Genomic DNA, 26,999 nt, shown 5'->3' with positions numbered 1-26,999 from the left:
TGCTTCGCAGTCCTCTACAATATGGCCATGAACTGTCCCTATGGACCTTGGAGCTCAGAAAGCAGTTGGGCCAGGGCATCAGATGTTTCCATGGTGGCAGAACAGGGAAATTTGATACTGGATCTCCTTCTCCAAAATCTGAGAAATCTCTTCAGTGTCAGAGTGGGAGATTAGATATTTCCTCCGGCCCCTGAGATAGCTTCCCAGGGACCATAGATGATCAGATTTTGTGGCATTTGAGGACACGTCCATATAAAAACGAAGTCTTACCATTTGGGGAGGGCTCTGTTGCTGAAAGCAGAACACAGTCGCTCTGTTCTGGTGCTTTTGCAATGCTTTTGTAGACATCAATAGTGCTATTAAAGTGCTTAAAGAACTCTTCTGGAAAGAATTTACCTTCTTCATAAAGATGGTCATTATATTTTCTAAAGTTCTAAGGGGAGAAAAATAACAAAACCCATTTGTAAAGGAAGCACAGATAAACTGAGCTATCACAGTGTGAAATTGTACGGATCATGAATAGATGGAAATGTGTTTAACAGGTGGTACAGACTGGGAGGTCAAAACTGTAAATTATAAAGGCCAAATTCAGTTGGACACATTTTCCTTGATGCAAAAGCTCTGCTCCCTGGATTGCAATTGATTTCTTTCTCGCTGCAAAACTTTAGCAGTTAATGGCAAAACTGGCTCCAAGCAATATGGTTTTCAGTTACACCACACTTCTTTGACATGATATTTCAGTTAACTACCAAAACATGGTTACTTTGTGTATTGTAAACATGGGGATACCTTGGACCAGATTGCGCAATACTTTCCTGATCAGTCCCATGTGTTTGTTTATTTTTTAATATTAAGATTTATACCCTGCTTCCCCCCTCATTTTAACCAGCAGAACACAAGTTAAGACAGTAATATTAAATTCATGGGGCAGGGAGTTCCACATGCAGTGTGCTGCCACCGAAAGGCCCTTCAGCCACCAATCATAACACAGAAGGGGCTGAATCTAGACTCATCAAAGAAGCATTTCAGTTTAAAGTGTTGTACATTTAAACAAGGAAAACAGGTAGAGAAAAATGGGAGTCCACATCACCATCTGGTGGCACAATGTTATATCGCACATACAACACATATAAATCGCTTTTTCTTTACCCATCTAGCTGACTCCAAGGTCTTGACATGCATAAGAGGGTATGAAGGCAGATTCACGTGGGCAGCGACTGACACTGATATAACTTGATCCCAAGATGTTTAGGTCTTTAAAGGGAATACCTAGTGTCTTGAATTGCACCCCTAAATCATATGACAGCTGGTGCAACTGATAAAATAAAAGGGGTGAATGAACTCACCACTTGGCCCCCGTCAAAATCGTGGAGGTGACATTTTGCACCAACTGTGGTTTACAGGTTGTTTTCCAGAGCAACTCCACATAGAATGTGCCACAGTAGTTTAATCACAAAGTAATAAAGGCACATGAATCCATGTGGCTGAAACAAGGGCAGGTTTTACGCCTTCAACATCATGGGAGATCTATGTGAGGGCATAATTACTTCTACAGTATAATGTTCTATGCCTGTATCATTTGTAAGATTGCTATCACTTAAATTTTGGGTGAAACAGTCCTTGAACAGAATTTCTAAATCTGTTTTAGCCATCCCCAATGGCACAAATATGCAGTGACTTTGCTTTTGGAAACAGGCGTGCACGTGCGCACGCACACACCCCCCCACACACAAGCTATGCAGGTGGCATGTACAAAACTGCTTCAGAAACTCACTTAGATTTTAAAAATAGTTCTGTAGATGTCCAGAGCTCCCTTAGGTGTGTGGAGCCTAGCCTAAGTGTCTCCCAGACAAGGAGTCCATATAAAAAGTAGTACTGCATCCCCAGTCAAATATTAAGGATGCAATCCAAAAAAATGCTTACTTGGGAATAAGTGCTATTGAGCTCAATTGGGCTTACTTCAGAGTAGGCATGTACAGAATCACATTGAAATAAACGATAAAAAGTGGATAGGAAATCTAGTTGCAGGCAGACTGAGGGGCTTAAAGATAATAGCAAGAAACTAGTACAAAGTGAAACAATCCTAGAGACAAGATAAATTCCGTGTAACACTCCATAAAGATTTAGTGCACAAGCAAAGTCTTGGGCTTCTGTTTTCCATCCCTCCCCCCCCCCCCCTCATTCTACTATGATTGGAAAAAGGACCTCTGCAGCATTTAGTTTCACTTTTAGAAAATCATGGTTTGTTGTTGTTACCTGTGAACTACAGATCATGGTTTAAAACAAATTTTAAAACAACCGAACTGCAAACTGACTTGTTTATTTAACAACTTTAAATTAAATGTCTCTGATTTGTACATGAAGAGCTGGTATTTTCTGAAGGCAAAATGAAGCATTGCAGAAGTCTTTTGCCTGGCTGTGCAGGAGGTAGAGATTGAAGCAGTTGCTGAAGAGTGGCCAGGATCCTTCCTGCTACATACAAACCGGTCTATTCTGTTCTGGTCTGCTCTCTACACACAATGGTATTATTTTGCAATCAAGAGGGAAGATTAATCTTAGATTATTACCTTATTTTTATTAGTAGACAGGCATGCCATTAGATCATTGATGATCCTTGTGAGATTATTGATGATTGAGTAATTACTTAAGACATCTGACATATCTGAAAAGTCTTTAAATCTGTGCAGAAGATTATTCAGACTCGCTGACAATTCAGGAACCATCAGATACAACCAACAATGATTAGGCTGTCAGGGGTGATAAAAAGAAAAGAGAGAGAGAGAGATTACACTCCACACACAACTGTTTAAGTAATTTAAAGTGTGTAAAAGTAGATTAACGTGTCCTTTCCAATAGGTATAAGCTTGCACTTTGTCAAATTGAAAATTCAGCTGCCATTAGATTACCTGCTGTTTTCTTGAGTCTTTTTTGGAATTCCTGACAGTCCTTCTTAACATAACTAGGTCAGCCATGACTGTCAGTAGATGTTGCCAGTTCCACTTTATCCCTGTGTCTACCAGCTTCAAAGCTGTCAAAAAAATCACTGCTAGCGTTTAACTTCTTTCATACTGTAGTATGCGGGAATCTAACACACAATCTTGTTCTTCTTTACACAATGACTTGCAGATTTATTATTATGCCTTTTATTCTTCTAATTATTCTATACTTTTTTTAAAAAAAGTGTATCTTCACATTAGGTTCCACAAGACACTTTTGCTGTAAAATGCATTATGCAACCCCCCACCTTCCCACAATTTATGCCTTGAATTTGTCTATCTCAATGTCAAACATGGTTTACTAACGCTCACAACTAAAACACAATTTGAGATCTTTAACGCAACGATTCGGTGGAGCTGCACAGGGCAGGTATGGAGAACCTATGGCCCTCCCGATGTCACTGGATTCTAGCTACTGCAAAAATCTTAACTGAGAGCAAACAGAGAAGTCAAAAGCAAACAAACCAATACTATAGAATCACTTGCTAACTCTTGGAAACTGACCAAAATGATGAAACTCATGGTGTGTTCATTTGAGAAAAAGAAAGAGCCAATTGAAGAAGCAAAGGGCCCCATTTACAAATTTCATGAGGACGAAGTACAATTTTGACCTGAAGTTTATCAGTCTATTGCATTTATTTAATGAGCTGCTAATTTCACTACCCTCTTTCTGGGTGGTCCACAATAAAAGCAGTTGTTGGCAACAAACTAGGAAGATATGGGGGGGGGTAAAGGAGAACCATAAAATTCACTATACAGCTTGGTAGCATATTTCAGAGATAAGAGAGTAACTCAGATCTATTAATTCTGCTGCTCCTACAAACACTAACTTTCAGTAAAGAACATCAGGTTTATGGAGAACTGAACTTAATAGTAAAATTTAAATCATAGAATAGTAGAGTTGGAAGGGACCCTGAGGATCATTTAGTCCAACCCCTTGCAATGAAGCTGTCCCACATGGGGATCAAACCTGCAACCTTGGAGTTATCAGCACCATGCTCTAACTAACTGAGCTATCCATCTTATCTTTTTCAACACTCGCAGAAGAAGCTTCTTCCTCGTGCATGCTTCCATTTTCACATGCAAGAATACACACACACACACACACACACACACACACACACTAAAACCGCTTTACTTACTCTTCCTGCCAGCGAACAGACTTCATTTGGCCTTTAACTGAGCAGTACCCACCCACACTATTCTTTGCAGTTTGTACATTTGCTTTTTGGCCACAGAATTAGATGCTTGGCTGAAAGTAATTTGCAATGCATTAAAAAAAAAAAATTAAATGTTGGCACTGGATGCGTTTTATAGATTTGTGTTGCTGACACATTTTGGCTTGGAATATAATTTTTTTTTTTGTTGCACCAAGTGCCAAAAACTAATATATTTCTTCAGTTGACTGAAAGTGCTCTAATTGTGCTTGTTCCACCTTGCCCTTCCTCACATATTGATTTAAGGGCTATCACATGAAAGATAGAGAAAGGGTAGGACACAAACCAATAGTTTCAAGTTACAAGACAGGAGATTTCTACTAAACACCAGTAAGAACTTTCTGGCTGTAAGAGCTGTTTGACAGTGGAGCAGACTTCATTGGAGGTTTTTAAGCAGAGACTGGATGGCCATTTGCCATTGATGCTTTAGTTGAGATTCCTGCATTGCAGGGGGTTGGACGAGATGATCCACGAGATCCCTTTCAATTCTACAATTCTATGGTTTTATAAGAACTGATCAGAAGGTCGGCGGTTTGAATCCCTGTGATAGGGTGAGCTTCCGTTGCTCGGTCCCAGCTCCTGCCCACCTAGCAGTTCGAAAGCACATCAAAGTGCAAGTAGATAAATAGGTATCGCTCCAGCAGGAAGGTAAACGGCATTTCCATGCGCTGCTCTGGTTCACCAGAAGCGGCTTAATCATGCTGGCCACATGACCCAGAAGCTGTACACTGGCTTCCTCGGCCAGTAATGCGAGATGAGCGCCGCAACCTCAGAGTCGAACACAACTGGACCTAATGGTCAGGGGTCCCTTTACCTTTACTGTTATAATACTGACGATCTGCAGTTTTGGCTTTCCTATTCATCAAAGCAGAGCTGTACACTGTGTAGATGAGGCAGCATGAAAACACACCAATGGAATTTATGAACGACCACTTCTGGTATTAGACACATCCTAACGATTGTCAAGAACAGTCCAGAATGCTCCAGATGTTTCAGTGTCCATGTGTTTTTAATTTAAGGTACTGAACATTATTGTGTGAAAACTGCACCCCGAGTATGAAAACAAAAAGCTGTTCCACTGATGTGGATATATTGATAACCACAGTTCCGCATTTTGGGGGGAACTGTGGTTATTTGGGGGGGGGGAATAGTGGAAAGAACTAAGGGCCTCAGGCAAAAGAAACTCAGAACAGCCGTGCTGTATTAGACCAAAGGACCATCATTTCTTATGCTGGCCAGCTGGGTGCCTTGGGAACACACAAGCACAGCAGGAAGATCAAAGAAACATAGCACGCTGCATTATACCAAGTCAGAGCCTTGGTCCAGCCTAGCTCAGCATTGCCTTCACAGACTGGCAGCAATTTTGATGGTCTCAGTTGGGATTCTTTTGCAGATCAACCTGGAGGAGATCTTTCCATGCAAAGCATGTACACCAAGCAGGCAGCAATGTTGAGAGGCTCACACAGCAGTCCAAGCAGTAAGGATTCCCACCAATAACCCATCTCCTCTTCTTCTTGTCCCACTCCCAGTTCTATATCCAGCCTCCTCCCCTCCCTATTTTATCACTTAATATATCTGGATACTTGTTCTGGCAGCTTGCTGTCTTTTCCACCTTTTCCCTCTACTGGTTGGGCAATCTCTATCAATTTGACACTTTCTATTCTTAGCTATTACTGTTATTACAATAATAATATTTTTTTATTTATTTGTTGGGGACAGGGAGTGTATTAGCAGAAGAAAGGAGCTATGTTCCCCCATCTGAAAACATCTTCCAACACCACCTAAAAAGGAGGGAGTCTCTTTCTGGAAAAAGAATTTAACCCGTGACATTTTTATTAACACAACTGGGTTGATAATAATACCAGTTGTAGGATTAATTGTTATGTTCTAAATGTAGTTTAGAATATACCTACTAATGCAAAATTAACCAATCTCATAAATTAGTTTTTTGCCACTCAAAACAATGTTATTCCGAGGGGAAGTGTCCCTGTTTTAATATTCCTCACACAACCAAACAATACAGCACTTAAGAGCTCTTACCAAGGCTAACAAAATTTGCAGCCATTTCAAGTTCTATTCAACTAAATTATGCTCATGAGTAGAACCACTGAACTCAATAAATAAAATTTAACAATGGCCATTAACCATGTCCAAAGTTTCTACTCTGAGTAGGATTAACATTGGACACAACACTTATTTTTTTTTAGATTCTGAATACCATCCAGATATTTCCAAAACAGCATGAATATTACATTGGAATAAGGAGCGTTTAGGACCGGCAGAATTATGCAAGAAAACAACAAAGAATGGCATATATGTCAGGGAAATAAAATATACTTTTGATTACCCTGTGCATTCATTAAAGAGATAATCATAATAATTATCACAACTAAAGAAGCTGTTCACCTCCTTTATCTCTGGCAATGTCTTATGTGGATTTCCACTGTGGAAATGATAATTATACATAGGCTTATCCCTTTTCCTGCCAAAGTCACTGTACAATAGGATCGAAAATATAAATCAATGATTCAAACCAAAAATCTATATTCTCTGCCTTGCACACTAATGAACATTTATTGCATGTTATCACTAAACAAAAATATGGGGCACTCTCAAGTAGAAATATAGTGTGGTTAATGGTAAGGGGAAAGGTTTAATCCAGGGGTTGTTAACTGTTGCCCCCCCCCCCGGGCATTCACCTGTGGTCCAGTCTCGAGGCAGAGCATCCCTTTCTGGGTGTGGCCAAAAAGGGGCATCGCCACCCCACACTCTTGCATAAACTCTCTCATATTATTAATAATAATAATACCCTGTCCATCTGACTGGGTTTCCCCAGCCACTCTGGGCAGCTTCCAACAGAACATTAAAAACAGAATAAAACTTCAAACATTAAAAACTTCCCCAAACAGGGCTGCCTTCAGATAGTAGCTTATTTCCTTGACATCTGGTGGGAGGGCGTTCCACAGGGTGGGCGCAACCACAGAGAAGGCCCTCTGCCTGGTTCCCTGTAACCTCACTTCTCTCAGTGAGGGAACCACCAGAAGGCCCTCGGTGGTGGACCTCAGTGTCCGGGCAGAACAATGGGGGTGAAGATGCTCCTTCAGGTATACTGGGCTAAGGCCATTTAGTGCTTTAAAGGTCACCGCTAACACTTCTAATTGTGCTTGGAAATGCACTGGGAGCCAATGTAGGTCTCTCAGGACTGGTGTTATATGGTCTCAGTGGCCACTCCCAGTCACCAGTCTAGCTGCCGCATTTTGGATTAGTTGCAATTCCCAAGTCACCTTCAAAGGTAGCCCCACGTAGAATACACACATGGGAACATAGGCCACCTCATCAGTGGATTTGGGCAGATCATTTGAGGAAGTGTGATTAAAGCTCACCTCCATGCATTAAATGACTGATCTGATAATGGGTGAGGAGGTAATTTCTGTCCCAATGAGTGTGTTGGGTTGGGCAGAGCATTGCATATACTTACCCTTCTTAGGTCTGCCCAAATTTGTGGGGGTCATGGGATGCGCTGGGCTGAAGTTTAGCCACTCCTGGTTTAAGCTTAACTCGCCCATAGAAATGACTGAGTCTTAGTACTCATCAGTATCTTTTGAAGTAAATAGCTTTTGAAATACCTCTGTTTGGTAAGAGCTTTAACAAAACCTGAAGTTCTCATCTCATAAGAGCAGAAAGCAAGAATCATCAAGGACTCCCATGGTTGTTTTACAAAGAATATAATTCAAGCGGTTGTACATACCAGACTGTCCATCTTCCGGACATATTTAAGGGTTATCATATAATCATTTGGAAGATTTCCAACCTACAGACAATAAAGGACATTAAAGGTTATTTAATGGTTCTATATAAAATAAAGCTTAAAGTTAATTACGTGCTATATAGAAAAATATCATTAAATGTTCTGCTAAAGCAGGGGTGGGAAATGCATAGCTCTTCAGATGCTGCTGGACTAAAACTTCCACCATCCCTGGCCACTGGCCATGTTGACTGGGGCTGATGGGAATTGGCGTCCAATGAAATCCTATACAAAGGTAGTGCATGAATCCAAGACTCATCATGGCTTGTGCTTATTTTCTGTTACATCTGAATTCTGAACTGGAACAGTAGGTTATTGGGAAAGGTCATTGTTGGAGAAGATTTTCAGCTTGCCAGATGGAATGATTCCCCCATACTCTGTTCTTAAGGTTCTCCTGATTCCCCTAAGCCAGTTTGGGTAGATGGGGGCAGAAGAGGAGGGAAAGCCCCATTGCGTTAGCGGAAGTCCTTGTGCAGGCACCTACTAGTCGAATCCCACCCTGTATTTCTCACCATCCTGATAGCAGATAATTTGGGGTCCAGCAATAGCCACACTTCAATCGAAAAAAGAATACATTGTTTTCCATATTCAGTATGCAGGAAGGGACTTGATACTTAGCAATGTCAGCAACTGTATATTCCTTTAAGAAAGGTCACTGCAAGATTAAATTTGTTCCAGATCAACAAGCACTACAAGAATTGGCATGCATTATGTATACAATCTACTTTACCGGCATCAGGGCCTGTCAAGCACTTTTCACGCACAGTTAAAAACAAAACAAAAAAACATACGTAAGTGGTCAAGACTACAGATTCAAGGAGTAAGAGCATTACGGTACTTCCAAACAGAAAACAACTCAGCATGAGACAACTTGTGCATGACAGTGGATAATATATACCGTATGCATGGTGTCTGACTCAGAAAACTTTCCTTAATTGCAAATTATTTATAGAATTGTATATCATATATAGTTGTAATATTGCAGTCTCATCTATGTCCAAGTCACAGCAAGTCAAAAGTGATCACGTGGATAGTATCTCAGCAAAGCTCATACTCAGAATGATCCTCCTCAGAATCCTCCAACCCTTTCAGCCTTGCATTACTTTCCTTGATTTCCAAAGTACCAGTATTTGCCTGTCCTGCCTCTCTTAACACTGTTAGCTAATCTTCTTTGAAGGTAGCATGCCTCCTCTGATGTCACAGAAAGCGCTTGGATAGACCCTTACAATTTAAAGGTCCAGAGCCAACAGTTGGGAAATTTACATAAATCTTGTCTGCCTGTGAAATTCAGTAAGACCTTTCAAGGCCTCAGTCAGGGAGATAGTTGCACACCCTTCGGCAAAAAGATAACACAGGCCTGTGTACCCACTTCCTTAACCCATTTGCAATGGGCTGTTCCTGGTTCAGTAATCTAGTAAGCATCCAACTCCAGCACTACTTGTGACTCCTCACACAGAATGATGGACACAGCTACTTGCAAGGTGCTCTGTAAAGCACCTGCTTCCTGCATGGGAACTGGAAAATTGAGGTGTGTCATGTCCTTGGCAGGCCACATCACATGGAGCAGATGAGCCACTTTGGCTTGTTGTGGCACAAATTCTTCTGCAAAATAATGCTTCAGGTGTCTTTGGGTGCCACTTCTGCGGCAACAGAGACACTGTCAGATACCCAAGAAGGAGGGAAAATAATCTACTACTACTGTGACTTAGGGAAAGACAGCCAGGAACACCCTAAGGAAGCTGCCTTAGTCCAGCCTTCTCCAACCTGGTGCCCTTTTAGATGAACAAAACCTCCAGCTGGTGAGAGTGGTAGTCCAACAAGAGTCACCAGGTTGGGGAAGCCTATCCATTCAAACTGGCTCTAGCTCTCCAGGGTTTTTCTAGGCTGAAAGTTTTCTCAGCCTAGATATCTAATTAATCAGGCTCTTAACACAGAATGAACATCATTTTTTCTGTCATTAGCTCAGTAGAACAATCCCCTTCACCTGCCTGCTTCTCTGTTTGCATGCCAAGCTGTATTTATAGTACTCCAAACAAACATACGTAACTAGAATCAGGAAACAGGCCTGCCATTTCTGGTAGAGTTGATGACTGAGCAATGGTGAGGCCTGGGTAGAGCTGGTCACTAGGAAACTTGTACTCTAGGTCTACCTCTCCATCATTTCTCAATGAGTAGACCTGCTTGCATCTGTGGTTGGGCCGGGCACCCAGATAATGCTTTTCTACTACTGCAGCTCTCAATTGCCCCAACCCCCCCCTTCAGCCCTTCATTAACTGCAATGCTGCTACAGTCAGCTTCACAGATTCCCCACCCCTGCATTTCCCTAGGAAAACCCACTATGCCGTGATGATAATACTGGACTACAAGTCTTCTCAAAAGGAACATGAAATAGTGGATGATGATGATGATGATGATGATGATGATGATGATGATTTGTAGAAATAAGGAGACAACACGATGATTTGTAGAAATAAGGAAACAACACGGGAGTTGGGATGCAAGTGAGCTGTGCAGGAGCAAGCTAACTTTGAGCTACGCAGAGCCTCTTTTTATTAGCAAGAAATGCAAAACCAGCAAGATACATTCAGGGCTTTGCCCTTTACACTTATCTGATCCTGAGCCCCCTGTGTGTTGCCTAGTTATCTCCGCAACTTGCTCCACCACGTCGTGTTTCCATTGCAGGGGGAAATACCTTTGCAAAGGAGCACTTTGCAAACGGAACGCTGCTGAGGAGACAAAAGGTCAAAGAGTGGGCATGGAGGCTAGACAAGTTGCACACCCTTCGGCCAAAAGATAACACAGGCCTGTGTACCCACTTCCTTAACCCATTTGCATGTCTTATGCTGCGGGGGACAGGGTGCCCTAACCCTGCGAGCCATCCCTACAATTATGATTATGATTATTCCCCGCCCATCTGGCTGGGTTTCCCTAGCCACTCTGGGCATCTCACAGCATATATAAAAACATAATAAAACATCAAACATTAAAAACTTCCCGATATAGGGCTTCCTTCAGATGTATTCTAAAAGTTGTGTAGTTCTTTATCTCCTTGACATCTGAAAGGAGGGTGTTCCACAGGGAGGGTGCCACTACTGAGAAGGCCCTCTGCCTGGCTCCCTGTAACTTCACTTCTTGCAGTGAGGGAACCTGCAGAAGACCCTCGGAGGAGGACCTCAGTGTCTGGGCTGAGCGATGGTGGTGGGGTGGGGGTACCTCAAAGCCCAGAGGCAGAATGTGGACCTCCAAGCCTCTGTATTTGGTGCTTGGGGTTCTCACCAGTCATGCTCCCCACCAGCCTTCCTCACCACCCTTCAACAGACCATATCGAGTGTGGGCCTATTCCAATTATTTTGAGGACTGTTTACTACCCAGCATCTCAGCTCTGTAGTGCTTCTGTGTCCTTTTCCTCCATTATGTGATGTGCCCTGAGCCATTTTCTCCAGCTGGTTTCTACTACGAGGATTTGGGAAAAGCTGCAGAAAGATGAAGTAGGATTACCATTACCGAATTATCAGTACAATAAATGTTTATGTGTTCAGCTACTGCAGCACATTGCTGCAGGGCAGGATCAAGAATGAATATCTGATCCGTAAGTTTGTTTTGGGAAGCAACATTGAACGTTTTGCTCTTGGAACTCAGGTTAAAAGGCTGCAATGATTGCTATAAGCAGTTACATATACTAAATGACAAACACATGTATTATATACTTAGACAAGGCTTTATTTGTTTTGTTTGCCTAATGTTAATAGTTTAGATATGATGTTTCCAGTGTGAGTAGACTATGAAACTGTAAAGTGTTTCTTTTTGATATAAGTTGAGCTTGGCCAGCCCTACTACAAGTGAGGTGGATGCCTCAGGTGGCAAATGCTGGAGGACAGTAGTATCCCTCCTATCATTCACTCCAAGGGTGGCACCTTTTGATATATAAAAGGGGAACCTCTGGTTGCAGATGCCTTTGGGGAAATAGGTCCCATGATTACTGCAACATATAGTACTTCTGATACGGAGAGGAATCTCCTCTTTCATTAGTATGTTCACAACTACTCTGGAAGCACTGAATGACCACTCACTTTGCATCCCTTCCTTGCATAAGCAGAAAATGATCTGCAGACCTGCTCTGCTAACACACAGAGTGCATGTTCTGCATGTGCAACAATCCTAACACACATCCAGGTGATACCTAGACCAGAAGAGTTTTATTGAGCTTTATGATCACTATCAGGGGACGCAGGTGGTACTGTGGGTTAAACCACAGAGCCTAGGGCTTGCCAATTAGAAAGTCGGCAGTTCGAATCCCCGGCACGGGGTGAGCTCCCGTTGCTCGGTCCCAGCTCCTGCCCACCTAGCAGTTCGAAAGCACGTCAAAGTGCAAGTAGATAAATAGGTACCGCTCAGGCGAGAAGGTAAATGGTGTTTCCGTGCGCTGCTCTGGTTCACCAGAAGCGGCTTTGTCATGTTGGCCACATGACCCGGAAGCTGTACACTGGCTCCTTCGGCCAGTAACGTGAGATGAGCGCCGCAACCCCAGAGCCAGACACAACTGGACCTAATGGTCAGGGGTCCCTTTACCTTTACCTATGATCACTATCACAATCTACAACCGTGGGACCCTTTTCCCTTGGAAGCTTTCCCAAAAGCTTCAAGTGTGCTTTTATAATTCACTTAATGCAAGTTGTAAAATTTAATTTGTTGTTACTCACAGGCAGAGTTTTCAGGGTGCAAATTAAAAACAAACAACGAGAAGAGTTGAAAAGGCACAGTTGTAGGATAATAAGAGAAGGTGGGATGGTTCAAGAGAGGACAGGAGGAGCAAAAGGAGAAAGACCTGGGGTGAGTTCCTTTCAGGTGGCAGAATTGGCTTCAGGCAGTGAAAAGGAAGGTCACAAAGGAGGGGCGTTTGAAGAATAATTCCAAAGGTTTAAAAAGATGCCAGAGATGAGCAAATTGATGGCCACCTCTTCTTGATGGCATCATAAAGAATGGCAACTTAATGTGTTACAGGAGCACAGAAAACCATCACAGTAATCCAATCATTGACACACAAACTTAGAAACAGCATCAAAAGAGCAGCACCAACTAATCGATACAGCAGCAACAGAATCAAAAGCTTGTTTAAAAAGCAAAGTTTTCCACTGCTAGTAAACACAAATGAGGAAGATGATTTAACCTCTTGAAGCAGGGAGTTCCACATATGAGGTCTGACCACAACACACACACCACAAAACACTCCCGTGTTGCCAGCATGTCTCCTCAAAGGCAATGGAACATGCAAGGGAAGCACCCACAGATGCTCTTAAGCCAGGGGTGGGGCACCCCAAGCCTGGGGGCCAAATGTGCTCCCACAAGCCTCTTTTATGGGACTCTCCCCAGCACTACTTCAAACCCTCCTCAGCTGTTTTTGCCTAGCTGCAATATGCCCTCTAGCTCTGATAATGCATCCTTGAATGGAGGAGAGAGGGGTGTGTGAGAGTGTTTGTAGAAACTACAAAGATCTAATCAGCCTTCATTGCTCTGTCAATTTTTGCCTCTGGCACTTCCCATCAGTGGCATGCGGCCCCTGGAAGGTTTTCCAGAAGAGAACTCACCCCTTGTGCTGAAAATAGCTCCCTCTGAAGCTGAGACAATGAAGGGGCCACATGATCTCTGCTTCTTGTCCAAGTCAAGATTTTAGCAGCAGAATTCTGTACCAACCAATACTTCAGAGTAGTTTTCACGGGCAGTGGCACATATATCCATTAAGGTAGTCCAGCTGAGATGCAGCTAATGCGTGTAGGACCGTAGTCAATAGGGGCTTAGAGAATCATAGAACTGTAGAGTTGGAATGGACCATGAAGGTCAACTAATCCAACCCCCTGCAATGCAGGAATCTTAGCTGAAGCATCCATGACAAAGGGCCATCCAACCTCTGCTTAGAATCCTCCAAGGAAGGAGAGTTCACCACCTCTCTTGGGAGGCCTTTCTGCTGTCAAACAGCGTAATACAGCAAAATGTATGTGACTGACAAAAACCCGCCTGTTTATTTGTAAGAGGTCTGAGTCCATGCTTATTTGTTTCATTTGGTTCAGGTTACTTTGTTGGTTGTAGAATACCTTCCATTCAAACGAGGACAATAATAATTTTTAAAGGGAAGTTTGCACTTCCACCAAAGCTTATATGTGGCTTTTGTTATTTGAATAAATAGGCCGTTTGTTATTTTAATAAATAGCTGAACAAAGCCTTATGGCTTCACTTAGCACAGCTGCTAGATCTTCCGTTTCATTTCATTTGCCCCTTCTCTGCATTTGAAGTTTATTTCTTCTGCTTAGATGTCTGATTCTCACTTTCTTTCCTGCTTGTACATTTCTCCTCTCTTGCCTCTTGTTTATATTCTCCCACACTATACATTTCCTCTTTATTCCTTCTGTCTCAGCTGGGAAAGTGTGCCTCCCTTCTAAGTAGAACAATGAAATAGTTAATGATATTTACTTATTTAACAGTGCAATACTAAAACCACTTATGCCAGACCACTTCTACTGAAGTTGATGGCTCTTGAGTAAGTAGATTGTGAACAGTGATCATAAAACTGTGCGGCATCACTCATAAAACCATATTACATCAACACAATTAATAGAAAATTAATATTATGCGCATAGAATGTTTCCAGGCAGCTCGTGAAAATATAAAAAGCATTGTTTCAGAGTTGCCGCTTTAAATTAAAAGCCTGGAGAGTAGGGTAATTAAAATTAAGAACAGCAATTAACAAATAGGAACAGCAGTTAACGCGCACTAAAATTGTAAATTCTTCCAGACCCCCCATCATACTGCCTTACATGAGTAAGCTGAGCAGAGACACACATAAGAATGCCTTTGAAATGGTTTGTAAAAGGCCAAGCATGTACATTTATTTTTTAGAAATCTGAAAAAGACGGTCAAACAGAGAAGGGCTGTATCTTAGTCGTAGAGCACAAACTTTACATGCAGGTTCAATCCCTGGCACCTCTAGATAGGGCTAGGAAAGATTCATGACCCAAACCCTGAAGAATCCCTGCCAGTCAGGTATACTGAGCTGGGTGGACCCATGGTCTAATTTTTTGTAAAGCCATTTCTTATGCCTCACAGATGTAAGCAATAACTTAAATATTTTGGCCCCATTGTAATGCTCTGCTTGTTCTCAGAAAACTCCCAAAAAAGTGTGGCATGATGGTTAGAATGTTGGACTATGACCTGGGAAACCATAGTTCAAATCTTCATTCAGCTATGAAGCTCACTGGGTAACCTTGGGCCAGTCACCATCTCTTAGCCTAACCTACCTCACAGGGTTCTGAGGATGAAATAAAGAGGAGGCGAACCATTCACACCACCTTGAGCTCCTTGGAAGATAAAGGTGGTATATAAATGTAATGTATAAAAAATTAAAGAAGTTCAAGCATAGAATCACACTAGGAACTGTTCTTGGTGCTTGAGTAACTGGTGATGGTGGGGAACCATGCAGAGGTGGGAATTGTCTGCACATTGTGTCTGAAGAACTGGACGTTGAGGAAGGGGTTGATTTTCTTCATGAGCACAAATCACTCCGTGTATGAGATAAGCCAACAGGTGCAGAGTCGGCCCAGTCAGTTGCTATGGCAACAGCCCAGTGCTGACTGTATAAGTCAGGCATGGCCAAACCTGGCCCTCCAGCTGTTTTGGGACAACAATTCCCATAATCCCTGACCACTGGTCCTGTTAGCTAGGGATGATGGGAGTTATAGTCCCAAAACAGCTGGAGGGCCAAGTTTGGCCATGCCTGGTATAAGTAATTAAGGCATATCACACTCAGTCTTGTGCTGTCTTGTGTCAGTGTCAATCTTGAGAAGTGATTCAAATATGGAGGTATTTCTACTTATCTGTATCTGTACCTGCAAAGCCTACAAGCTGTATGTATATATCAATGCCCAGAAATGTATTACTGAAGCCTTATCTCCTGCAACAGTAAACTATTTGGACCTTAAGCTGCCTCTGTGTGGTGAATGGAACTGGGGGCAACTTCCGCTTTGTGAGTATCTCACCTCAGATTTCCAACACATTCGAGGATCCATATGTGCACTGTTTATAAACCCCCCACCACCACCAAACAAACATTAAACTCCTACTTAGGAAAAACAACAACATGAAACTATTTCATTTTCCCTTAGGAAGCTGGTAGGTGTGATTGTTCGTACTGCACAAGCTAATAAAGGCATTTAACCACATTTCTTCCAACGTGGAGATCAGCTTCACCATAAATATTTATGGTAGCATGAAATGGATTGCATGAAAGCATGTAACTTGCAAGGGCTCAAAAATCTCAAAGGTTTACTGTACCGAAAGAGAGTTGATCACATGCAGGACTGTTTCACACCATGACTTACCAGCTCTTTCCCCTTCCCCCAGCCACACACATTGCAAATACCCCAAAGCTAAACCATGGCTTGACACAAGCACATGACTGCGGGGGCTCCAGAAAGAATAGTGTGGTTACTTGCTCCTCCTTCGGTCCTGCTACATTGCTGTGACCTAAACTATGGTTTGCCTTAGTGTGCCATCCAAACCTGGTTTTTTAATTTATCTCCTGCACATAAACCACAAGCCAAATGCTATAGAACAAACCTTTGTTATAGTTCATCATTATAGTTCATTTCTCTAGAGTAAGAAAAACCACAAGCCTGGATATGGATGACATGTTAAGCCAAACCATGGCATAGTTCACAGAAGGACAGCAGCATCAGGACTGGAGAAGGAGCAAAATGACTGCAATCTCCTTTCTAAGATCATGTGATTTCACACTTAGCAGGGCTGTAGTTAATGGAGGGCAGGGTCTCAGCCTTGGGTGAAGCTTCTAGAGGCTCCAAGCTTGCAGGGGCTTCCTCTGACCGCAGCACCTCCTTGAGGCTCCAGAGTCTAAAAGCGTCCTTCCCGTCTTTTGTAGCTGTGTGGTTCTTGAGCTGCTGAGCACCAGAGGGATGCTAATTTTCAAGGGGAACTCGGAAGCAGGAAAACCTGGAAAACGATCCTCCTTCCCCTTTCCCTCTGTCTGTTTTGGAACTGTGTGTGAAAGAAAAATCCTGGAGAAAGTTGCTCTCCAAGCAAGTTGAAAAGGGAAAGTTTTGTTGCTTTCTTTCTTTCTTCTTCTTTTGCTTCCATCAACGTCTCAAAGATCAATTAAAAATGGTGAAGAGATCAAAACACCACCTCCTGCCTGTTTTGGGAACAGAAGCACTTTGGAGTATTGCTTGCTTATGTGTTCTCTCTCTCTCTCTCTCTCTCTCTCTCTCTCTCTCTCTCTCTGTGTGTGTGTGTGTGTGTATATTTGGATCTAGAGGACAACATACATGTTTTCACCATATGAATACATAAAGAGGGCACTGCTGCATACAATCAGCTACAAAAATTGAGTCCTCTTCATACTGAAAATAAAATATCTGCAATGAAATAAATGTGATGCTGACATATGAAGCACTTTGTATTCATCCCTCCCTGGAGAGAGAGAGAGAGAGAGAGAGAGAGAGAGAGAGAGAGAGAGAGAGAGAGAGAACACAAACACATGTGGGGTGGTGGTGGCAAACCAAGTCTTTGCCCCGGGTGACAGAGAGCCTAGTTTCAGACCTGTACCATGCCATGTTTTGGCTTAGCTTAATGTGCAAACTGGGTCAATGTGGAGCAGTATCAGCTAATGTTTCCCTTATTATATTTACTCATTTCCACATTAAAAGCAACATGTTTCTCATAAGTGAGCGAACATGTGTTTTCTAGATTCCATGTGACTTAAAAAAATTGTTCAGCTCACAAGATCACTGTACATTGTTCATAACTGTACTGCATGCTGTTTTACTTACTCTTTACTTGGGGGTAAAACATGCAAGGCTGTGTGTTACGAATTGCTTCTCAGTGACATTTCCATTATCTGATTCTTGCTGGGATGATCTAATCTAAATTGGCACAATCCCCTTTGAGATGCATTTTTGTAAAAGAAAAACAACAACACAATTCATAAAAGATTGCCCTTTTTCTAATTAGGGGGAAAGCACGCGATTTGGTTTTTCTTCCATAAGATTGTGAGAACACAAGCAGAATGCTCCTCAATCCATTATTTTCAAGTAAAAACACACAAATGAAACACTCAGGTTTAGGTTAAGGGGCCAGGGGCTTGAGAGAAAAGCTAATACTAGCACTTGGGGATTGCTAATGGGCATCAAAAATGGACCAAAGAAAACAAATTAAGGAAATCTGAGATGTGCTGCTGACTTTTAAAACAAACATTTGAGTTGAACAGGAAGCCCCAGAAAGCTGCTGTCTTGGATACAGCAAATCTGGGGTAGCCAAAATTGTGCTCTCCAGAGGTTGTTGGATTGCAGCAATTATTGCACACCAAAGTGCAGTAAAACCATCACCCCACCCAATCAAGGACTACACATGGCAATAGAAGAAGAAGAAGAAGAAGAAGAAGAAGAAGAAGAAGAAGAAGAAGAAGAAGAAGAAGAAGAAGAAGAAGAAGGAGGAGGAGGAGGAGGAGGAGGAGGAGGAGTTTGGATTTGATATCCCGCTTTATCACTACCCGAAGGAGTCTCAAAGTGGCTAACATTCTCCTTTCCCTTCCTCCACCACAACAAACACTCTGTGAGGTGAGTGGGGCTGAGAGACTTCAAAGAAGTGTGACTACCCCAAGGTCACCCAGCAGCTGCATGCGGAGGAGCGGAGACACAAACCCGGTTCCCCAGATTACAAGTCTACCGCTCTTAACCACTACACCACACTGGCTGGTGTGTGTATTTGTTTTCGATTGAATTAGCCACAACTTAATTGATTACAGATGTAAGGAGTTTGGCCTAGGCATTGGGTATATCCTATATCAACCAACCTACTTGCTGGATGCTTTATGGGAGTCGATCCAAAGATGGTTAGGCCCTGTAACATACGTCAAATATCTGCCCTGAGGAGTGCTACAACCCTAGCCCCCATCTGGGCATCTGGACAGAAGCACGTCCTCCTGGATTCCTTAAATGGGATACCTGTTCCCTCAGCGGCACAGACAGAGGCTTACAACCTCTCCTCCAACCAAGACGAAGGCTTTACCCAATGCCCACCCATCTAAGTTGTGACACATGTTATGAGGAAAGTAAAACCTTCAGATGAGACGAATTAGTCTGACAGAAAAATTCCTCCCTGATCCCCAATATGGGACTGAGATCATCCATGGCAAGGTCACGCACTGAGCAATCACCCACAGTAACAGGTAGGCACAAGCTGAACCCAAAGGAGAAATGGAAAAATGGCAGTGCCAGGGAAGGGGCTAGCTGCTTTTTATTTTTGAGAAGTGGACCAGAGTGAAGTCCTCCTTTGGACACAGTCCGCCCTGCCCCTTGAAAGTCTGTCCCCCAGTGACCTGGTCCCTCACTGGCTGGAGGTCCTGAGCAGAGAGAATTCCCTTGGGATGAGGTGGTGGAGTCAATGCCTGACTGCAATGCTATGCTACAGTGGAGATGAGCAGAATTCCCATCATCCCTGACCATTGGCCATGCTGGCTGGGACTGCTGCGAATTGGTGTCCAACAGTTTCTGGTGGGCACCGAGTTGGCTAGCTCTGCTGTAAACACAACCATTTTTGTGAATGCACCTTCAATCTTCAATTGTAAGTCAAGAAGCACTTCAGTCAACATACTTCCCCCAGTGTCCCTTCTTGCTTACTGTAGTCTGCTTACTTAGCACAGTCACAACACTTAGTATATAAAAAGAAGGTTACAAGGAAAGCCACTTGCCAGTTTTGCAATGTCATACACATCATCCGTCACAGGATTCCCGCAGGGACTTTGGGCTCTGATAAGAGGATTAAGGAGGAGCAGCTGAAGATAAAAGCAAGTGATAATCCAAGTCTGTAAAAGAGAGGGAATATTTGCTTGGTAAACTTCACAGGAACCAATTACATACAGTAACATGCAATACTTTGAAGTGAAACATTTCTTGGCTAGTAAAATAGTCAATCACTAGCTTACAAAAATGCAGACGAGTATGATAAAAATGCTGATATCATGGGTTAAGATTTCATTGGGCAATATTTGCAGAAACAAATTCATACTTCCAAGGCAAACATAAAGGCTGGTATTCAACCAAGTTTTCTACGGAACAGACTCACTGAAATTAATAGACCTAACTCTGTAATGTTCATTAAACTCCATGGATTCAACTCTGAATAAAACTTAGTTGAATACTACCCAAAGTGTTTATCTCCCCAACCCAATCCTCTCAAGGAGACAGGAAAATGCCTAGAACAGTCTCAAGATGTGCAAATGTGTATGGTATGTGCAAATGTGTATGGTATGTGCAAATGTGTATGGTAAATCCGGTCTTTGGGTGTTTGATTTTTGTTGTTGTGTATATTGTGTATATACGGACAATGACAATAAATAAATCTATCTATCTAAGATGGCTAGAATGTATTTCATAAGTTAAAATACCGTAAATGTTTTTGTTAGTTGGATAGTAGGGGCATAAAATAGGCGATTCATAAAATGTGTTTGATATTTGACTATAGGTTGCACCCAAGTTTTACTCAGAATAAACTCAAAACTGAAAGGGATGAACCTAAGTGTCCATTCATTTAAAGGGGTTTCTGCTGAGTATGGCAAATGTTGGATGCAAACCCTACTTATATACAGATTTGTTTACTGCTCTCATGAGCCATTTTGAGCTTCATTTGGAAAAGTGGCATATACATTATTTTGAGGATGATGTTAAGTACCAGTAGCTAGACAGCAACAGTGGGAAAAGGTATTCTGCTTTCGAGCCATGCTGGTGGACTTTCCAGGGACATTGGCATGGCCACTGTGAGAAGCTGGATGCTGGACTAGGTGGCATTTTGGTCTGATCTGGAAGGGTTCTTTATTGGCCCTTACCATATTCACACAAGCAAACATGTGAAATCATGGAAAGCAGTTCCATGAAAACAATGATCCTGAGATGCAGACACACTTCACACATTAGAATAGCATACCTAGCTTTCACATGCTACAGCTGAGCATTTCCCCAAGCCAGAGCTGTTTGGCAGCACACCCAAGGGTAGCACTCTTTGAAATTGCACTTCACTGTAATGAAATTGATCCTAGAGACTTGCCTATAGTTTCATGTTTGCACTTCCCCAGCAAACCACACATATTTGCTTGCATTTTATCTTAAAATATGCATTCTATAAGCATTTTAGCTCCTTTTTTATCCAAGAACTGTTATCTCAGAATTAGACATGCAAGAACCAAAGAATAACCATGTTCTGATCCATATATTCGTCTTGGAATTGTGAATTAGTTTGGTTTCTTAAAAATGTAGGAAGAGCCCTGCCAGATCAGGCCAAGAGTCTATGTAGTCTAGCGTCCTGTTCTCACAGTAGCTAACTTGATGCCTTTTAAAAGCCCATAAGCAGTGCATGAGCACAAGACCACTTTCCCCACCTGTGATTGCCAGCTACTGGCAGAATTCAGGGTATGCTGCCACTGAGAGCCTTCTCCTCTATGATTTTGTCTACTCTTCTTTTAAAGCCACTCAAGTTGGTAGCCATCACTACCTCTTGTGGGAGCAGATTCCAAAGTACTGTGTGAAAGTACCTCCTTTCGTCAGCCCTGAATTTTCCAGTATCCAGTATCATAAGAGAGCAGGGAAAACCTTCAATGTGTGCCTATAAACCCAATGCACACATTGAGTCTGTTCTCAGCTGTTATGGCTACTAGGCATATCCAGCATCATATTGTTTGATCCTTTTAACAAACCGATCTGTTCCAGTGACCCATCTTGCAGCAATAAATCTGTAAGTCAACTGTGTAGGAAAGTCACGCGTTTCACGGTTATCAAATTACTAGCAATTAATTCTTTGTAATTATCTTGAATTCTTTGTGTAGAAATGGACTGCATATTACTTCTTTCGTCTCCATATTTATTGTTGGTGTTTGTATGCTGCCCTATAACATGAAGTTCTCTAGGTAGCTAACAATAAGCAAGCAAAAACAAGTGAAATACTATGGTAACCATTAAAAGGGGAAGAAGCCGGACAGATACAATGAAACAGAACTTGCCACATCCTCACAATTTAAAAAAAAAACAAAACACGGTTCATAAGCAGAGAGGGAGACTACTTAAATTATGTTGAAGGCTTGGGTGAACAAAAAGGTATTCAGCGTGGCAGCAAAAAACCCACAAAAAATGGCTAGCCCCCCTGGAAACCTATTATTCTTATTATTAAACTGCTGAGTCTCGGGGCACTTTCAGACCTGTTTATTGGGCATTCGTCATTATTTGTTTTCAGGGAGATTAGATGGCAATTGCTGTTTAATGAACATTCACTCCAGTTTGCTTGTGGGAAGGTTAGATGCTGCTGCCTTGAAGCAAAAGCTTTTCTACACTTTCCAGTGAATCTCCCCATCACTTTCCTTATCACAAAAAGTCTACTTTTCCAGGAAAATGTTTTGTTTTTTGTTTTTTGTATAACACCTCCCACTCATCTGTGTAATTATTCAACCTAAATTTGTAGACATGTGGCTGAATTCCACCCCTAAACAGATATTGTCTGGAAGCAGCTTCAGTTAATAAACCAGTGACCCTCTTCTGCACCGACTACAGTTTCTGGATTGCTTTTAAAGGCAGCCAATCTATCATGCATCGCAAGAGTCTAAACCAGAAACAAGCAATTCATAATTTTCTAAACATCTCTTGTGCTACCTTCCCGTCATCATCTCTTCGCCCCCAGCCTAAAAAGCAGTACAGTATAAAGCTTTTCTTCACAAGAAAGCTGCTCCACTTTCCTTATCTTTTGCCTTTTCTATAGAGGAGTTCTGCAATATCCTTTTTGAGAGGGGGTGGCCAGTGGTGCACAGAGTGTTCTCAATGTGTCTCCCTTATGTGCATCTCTCCATATTCTTACAAGTTCCACTCTGTCAGATTTTGTTTTTTATATTTTATTCCCTCAACTTTTGCCTGTGGTTGGACATGATTTTTTTGTCACTCATGTCCACCCAAACTAGCAAAAGCTTGATTTCATAAACACTATCTTAAGGTGCTTATGGCTCCTTAAAACTCTAAGTGGTTTGAATCTATGTTTGTATTAATAGCTGTTTTCAAATGTGTATTTCAAAGTACTCTCCGCATCACATTATGTATTAGATAAATGCTAAGGTAGATGCAGACGACCATTGATCTACTACCTAATCTATGATTTAAAAAATTCTCCTTACCACTTGGCAAGATGATACAAATGGCCACATCACCTCAAAATGAGAGAAGTGGCCCTGAAATGCATGGGCTTGTAGTTTCTTTTGCATTGAACCTGCCTCTTGTGTTCATAGAATAACCTCACATTCTTACATTTTGAGAAAGAGGAAGATTTTGTAATCTCAACTCAATTTTAGAAGTCTGCATCATGTCATGCCCAGTAAGTGAATAAATGCACACAAAAGCAGCTATGTGAGTGCTGACTTTAAAAAGGGGGCTAATGCAAGTAACACAAGTTTTCAAAAATATGTCAAACTAAATTTGGAAGAAGTTTCATAACTGTGGAGCCCTCACCACCACCACCTCAGGTATTTTCTGCAGTTGAAGTATATTTCAAAAACCTATAAAATCTTTTATTTTGTTGATGACTACCATTGGCAGGGGTTAAGCTGTCATGAAGCGGAAGGGTTAACAACCGATTATTCCTATATGACTTTAATAAAATGCTTCTGTGGTGTGAGCTCCTCTCCTCTGTAGCATGCATCCTATCAGCTTGTTGAAAGAGTAGTCCTCATGTTGCAGAGCTCCGTATTGGTGAGCCACAACTATCCTTCCCATCACTTACATGTGAACAGAACTGAGAAGGAGACTTGCAAGAGTCCCTCCCCCCCAAAAAAGACTTGCTTTAACTGATGTGCAGGAGAATCTCCAGTGAGCACCTCACATTTCAGTCAACAGGTTTTCTGATACATGTTAACAGGTGCACAAAATTGAATATGACACCAGATTTCACAACATGGATTATACGTATTCATCGGTACTTTGATCTAGTTAACATTATGCTGTTTAAAAAAAAAAAAAACCCTCCCACATACTGTTATGCCTCATAGCTACATGCAGTTATAGAATTTAAAATAATTAATCCTAGAGGATACAGCTGAAGAGCAAAGACGGGGAAACTGCAACAGACTTCTTACCTAACCAGCAAGACAAACCTTGGCTGCATAAACAATATCCCTTTAAAATGCATTTGAAGCATATTCTTTTCCTCTAAGAATTCTGAACACTGTAGTTTACCCCTCACAGAGTGACAATTCCCACCAACCTGTAAAAACTATAATGACCTAAATTTCTTTGAGGAAGGAAACTGTGTTTGGAATGGGCTATCGAGTTATACCGGTAGTGTGTATGTAGCCCTTTTAAACATTTCCCTGCGGAATTAAATTAATGGGGTTACATAATGGAGCATGACCCCAAGAGATCCATGTGAATCTTGTCTGCTCCCAGAGGGGAAAAGGGGACTTCCAATGCTTCCTGCGGCCTGTGAAATACCCTCTGAACTGCATGATAAGATGTATTAACTGGGTATTTCAAGACTGAGACTACAGTGGAAGACTTCAAAATTTGGGTGTGCATCTCAAGTTCCCTGCCTTTTTTTTCTTTTTAAGCAAGTGATGCACAACTTTCTCTTTTGCAATTATCAATCAAACATACCCATCCATATCACACATTGTTTGCCTAAACTAAATTCAAGTGAGACAGAGCTTTTGATCTTAACCAAGGAGTATGATTTAGAGAAAGACCTGATTTCCTGGCCAGCAGAATTAGATGTTCAAAGTGCGTTTGAACAAATTTTGATCTTTCATCATTACTGGGTCAAATTAGATGTGAAATTAACTGTAGGAATATCATTACATCAAGTTGGGGGTCTTAACTGGAGGAACAAAAAGTTTTCAAATGGAGAAGAGCATTTGTGCTCACTTTTAAGGTAAAAAAAAATGGTGTTGTGAACTTAGCAGTACAGGAATGGAAGAGCAGAGATCAAACTGGTTTTTACTCCTTTTTTTAATGGCTTTTAAAATGTTAGGACATTTCTTGAAGGGAGAGTGTAGCATTTCATTGTGGGGTTTCAACAGGGGTTCATATATGCTGGAAAAAAACAATTTAAAAATAAAATGTATTTTTACAGCAGCACAAAAGCTATCAAAGTGTTCACAGCAGGGCAGTCATATTAAATTGCAGCTCACAAATTGTTCTTTAATGCTTGCTTCCCTTCAGTACAGGTAAGTCTTCAAGGTACAATGTCTGTATCTCTCACAAAGGAATTTTAAGGTCACTTCCATTGTGTATGTGTGTTTGTGTTTAAGGTCCATATAAATTCATAAAAAAATGTATAGCCAATTCAGTGGTCCTTTTGGAATCAAATGTGGAATGTTGTCACAAAGCTTTATTGACAACAAAAGGTATTTTTCTTTCCATCCAAAAACACAAACTAGGGGTTTAGTTCCACTGAGCAAATTGGGACTTGCCTCTGAACAGGGATGGGGAGAAATTCAATTCAGTTTGCATTTTAAGGCAAACCTGGGTAATTTGACTTTCCAAAACAATATGCAAGCAAAAACCTAGCCATCCTTCAAAATTTGCTCTCTTTCTGAATTTTTCACTGCTGTTCTCCAGTAAAGTCTGCATAAACTTGCACATATTAAGGAAAATAGCATACAAACATGTGTTATATTAGGAGACATTTGTATTAAGCACTGATGAATTTTCATGCAAAAAAAGTTTGGTGTAGAAATGTGGAGAACCGAACTAAAATAGGAAAACTAAGAAACAGAGGCAAATTGGAATTGACAGATCCATGCATACGTACTTTTGAATAAGCATGTTTGGACTGAGCTATCAGGCATAGTAATAGTAGCAATGACACAGGAGTATTATTTTTTCTACCACATTAGACAAATTTGAACTTGAACTCCCTCCACCCCCTCCAAAAGAGCTCCAAACAAAGCATAGAATATCCAGTTCAACATTCAGGCAATTTGGATCACCAAACCATGACAAATGAGTCACTTTTTCTGATAACAGTGGGACTTCTCTAAATATCTCAAACACTGTGGCTGCTAACATTTTGCATTTCCTACATGAATGGCACATCTATGCAGTGAAGTTGTTGTTGTTGTTCAGTCGTTCAGTCGTGTCCGACTCTTCGTGACCCCATGGACCAGAGCACGCCAGTCACGTCTATCTTTCACTGCCTCCCGCAGTTTGGCCAAACTCATGCTAGTCGCTTTGAGAACACTGTCCAACCATCTCATCCTCTGTCGTACCCTTCTCCTTGTGCCCTCCATCTTCTCATGAGGTGGCCAAAGTACTGGAGCCTCAACTTCAGGATTTGTCCTTCCAGTGAGCAGTGAAGTAGGAGTATGCATATATGTGATAATAATAATTTTAAAATTAAATTTCTATACCACCCTTCATCCAAGAAACACATGGCAGTTTACAAAACACAAAAATGCATAACATAGTAACTAACAAAAACAATAATTGTCCCCCCTCCCACAATCATACTTGACTGGTTGCAGCTTCCCAAAATGTATAAACAGATGGCAGCTGGGTTGTTTCATGCCTTTCCCTACAAGAAAATTCTCTTTTTGTGTAAGAAAGGTATTACTTCTGAAGAAGCCCTCAGAGAATCCTGGAGTATATCTATAACTTATACCCAGTGCTTAGTTTTATTTGATGGATTCTCAAAAAACACTTTGCCTAACTAAAGATCCCTTTCCTTATTTTCAATGCATTTCATTTTTCTTATTTAATGCATTTATGAACCTGTGTTCATTATGTATTTATCACTGGCAATACTATTCCTTGTTCATGAGAACCGTTTATCAGCTGCAAGAGACTTGTTTATACAGGATGCAGAGCTTTACATAGGAGCTTTTCCAAGATTGTGGAATGTGCTCCTTCAAGAACCAAGGACTATTGTTCCAAATGCAAAATGCATTTATGCAATCTC

At 41.6% G+C, this 26,999-nt stretch overlaps 1 protein-coding gene across 3 annotated transcripts in view; it reads right to left on the bottom strand.

Annotated features, from left to right (window-relative positions):
• Positions 1 to 26,999, bottom strand: part of KITLG (KIT ligand) — an 81,657-nt gene that overhangs the window by 14,374 nt on the left and 40,284 nt on the right. Inside the window, exons 2-5 of one of the 3 annotated variants that reach the window (XM_033161800.1) lie at positions 19,771 to 19,884; positions 7,962 to 8,024; positions 2,568 to 2,747; positions 271 to 433 (exon numbers count right to left, since the gene is read on the bottom strand). In XM_033161800.1, coding sequence (XP_033017691.1) covers positions 271 to 433; positions 2,568 to 2,747; positions 7,962 to 8,024; positions 19,771 to 19,884 — 520 coding nt within the window. The remainder of the gene's footprint in view (positions 1 to 270; positions 434 to 2,567; positions 2,748 to 7,961; positions 8,025 to 19,770; positions 19,885 to 26,999) is intronic. The other 2 variants (XM_033161802.1, XM_033161801.1) reach the window with 2 other exon arrangements.

This window comes from Lacerta agilis, chromosome 10, assembly GCF_009819535.1.
Source record: "Lacerta agilis isolate rLacAgi1 chromosome 10, rLacAgi1.pri, whole genome shotgun sequence".
Taxonomy (NCBI): Eukaryota; Metazoa; Chordata; class Lepidosauria; order Squamata; family Lacertidae; genus Lacerta; species Lacerta agilis.
This window is presented reverse-complemented; position numbering and strand designations above follow the sequence as displayed.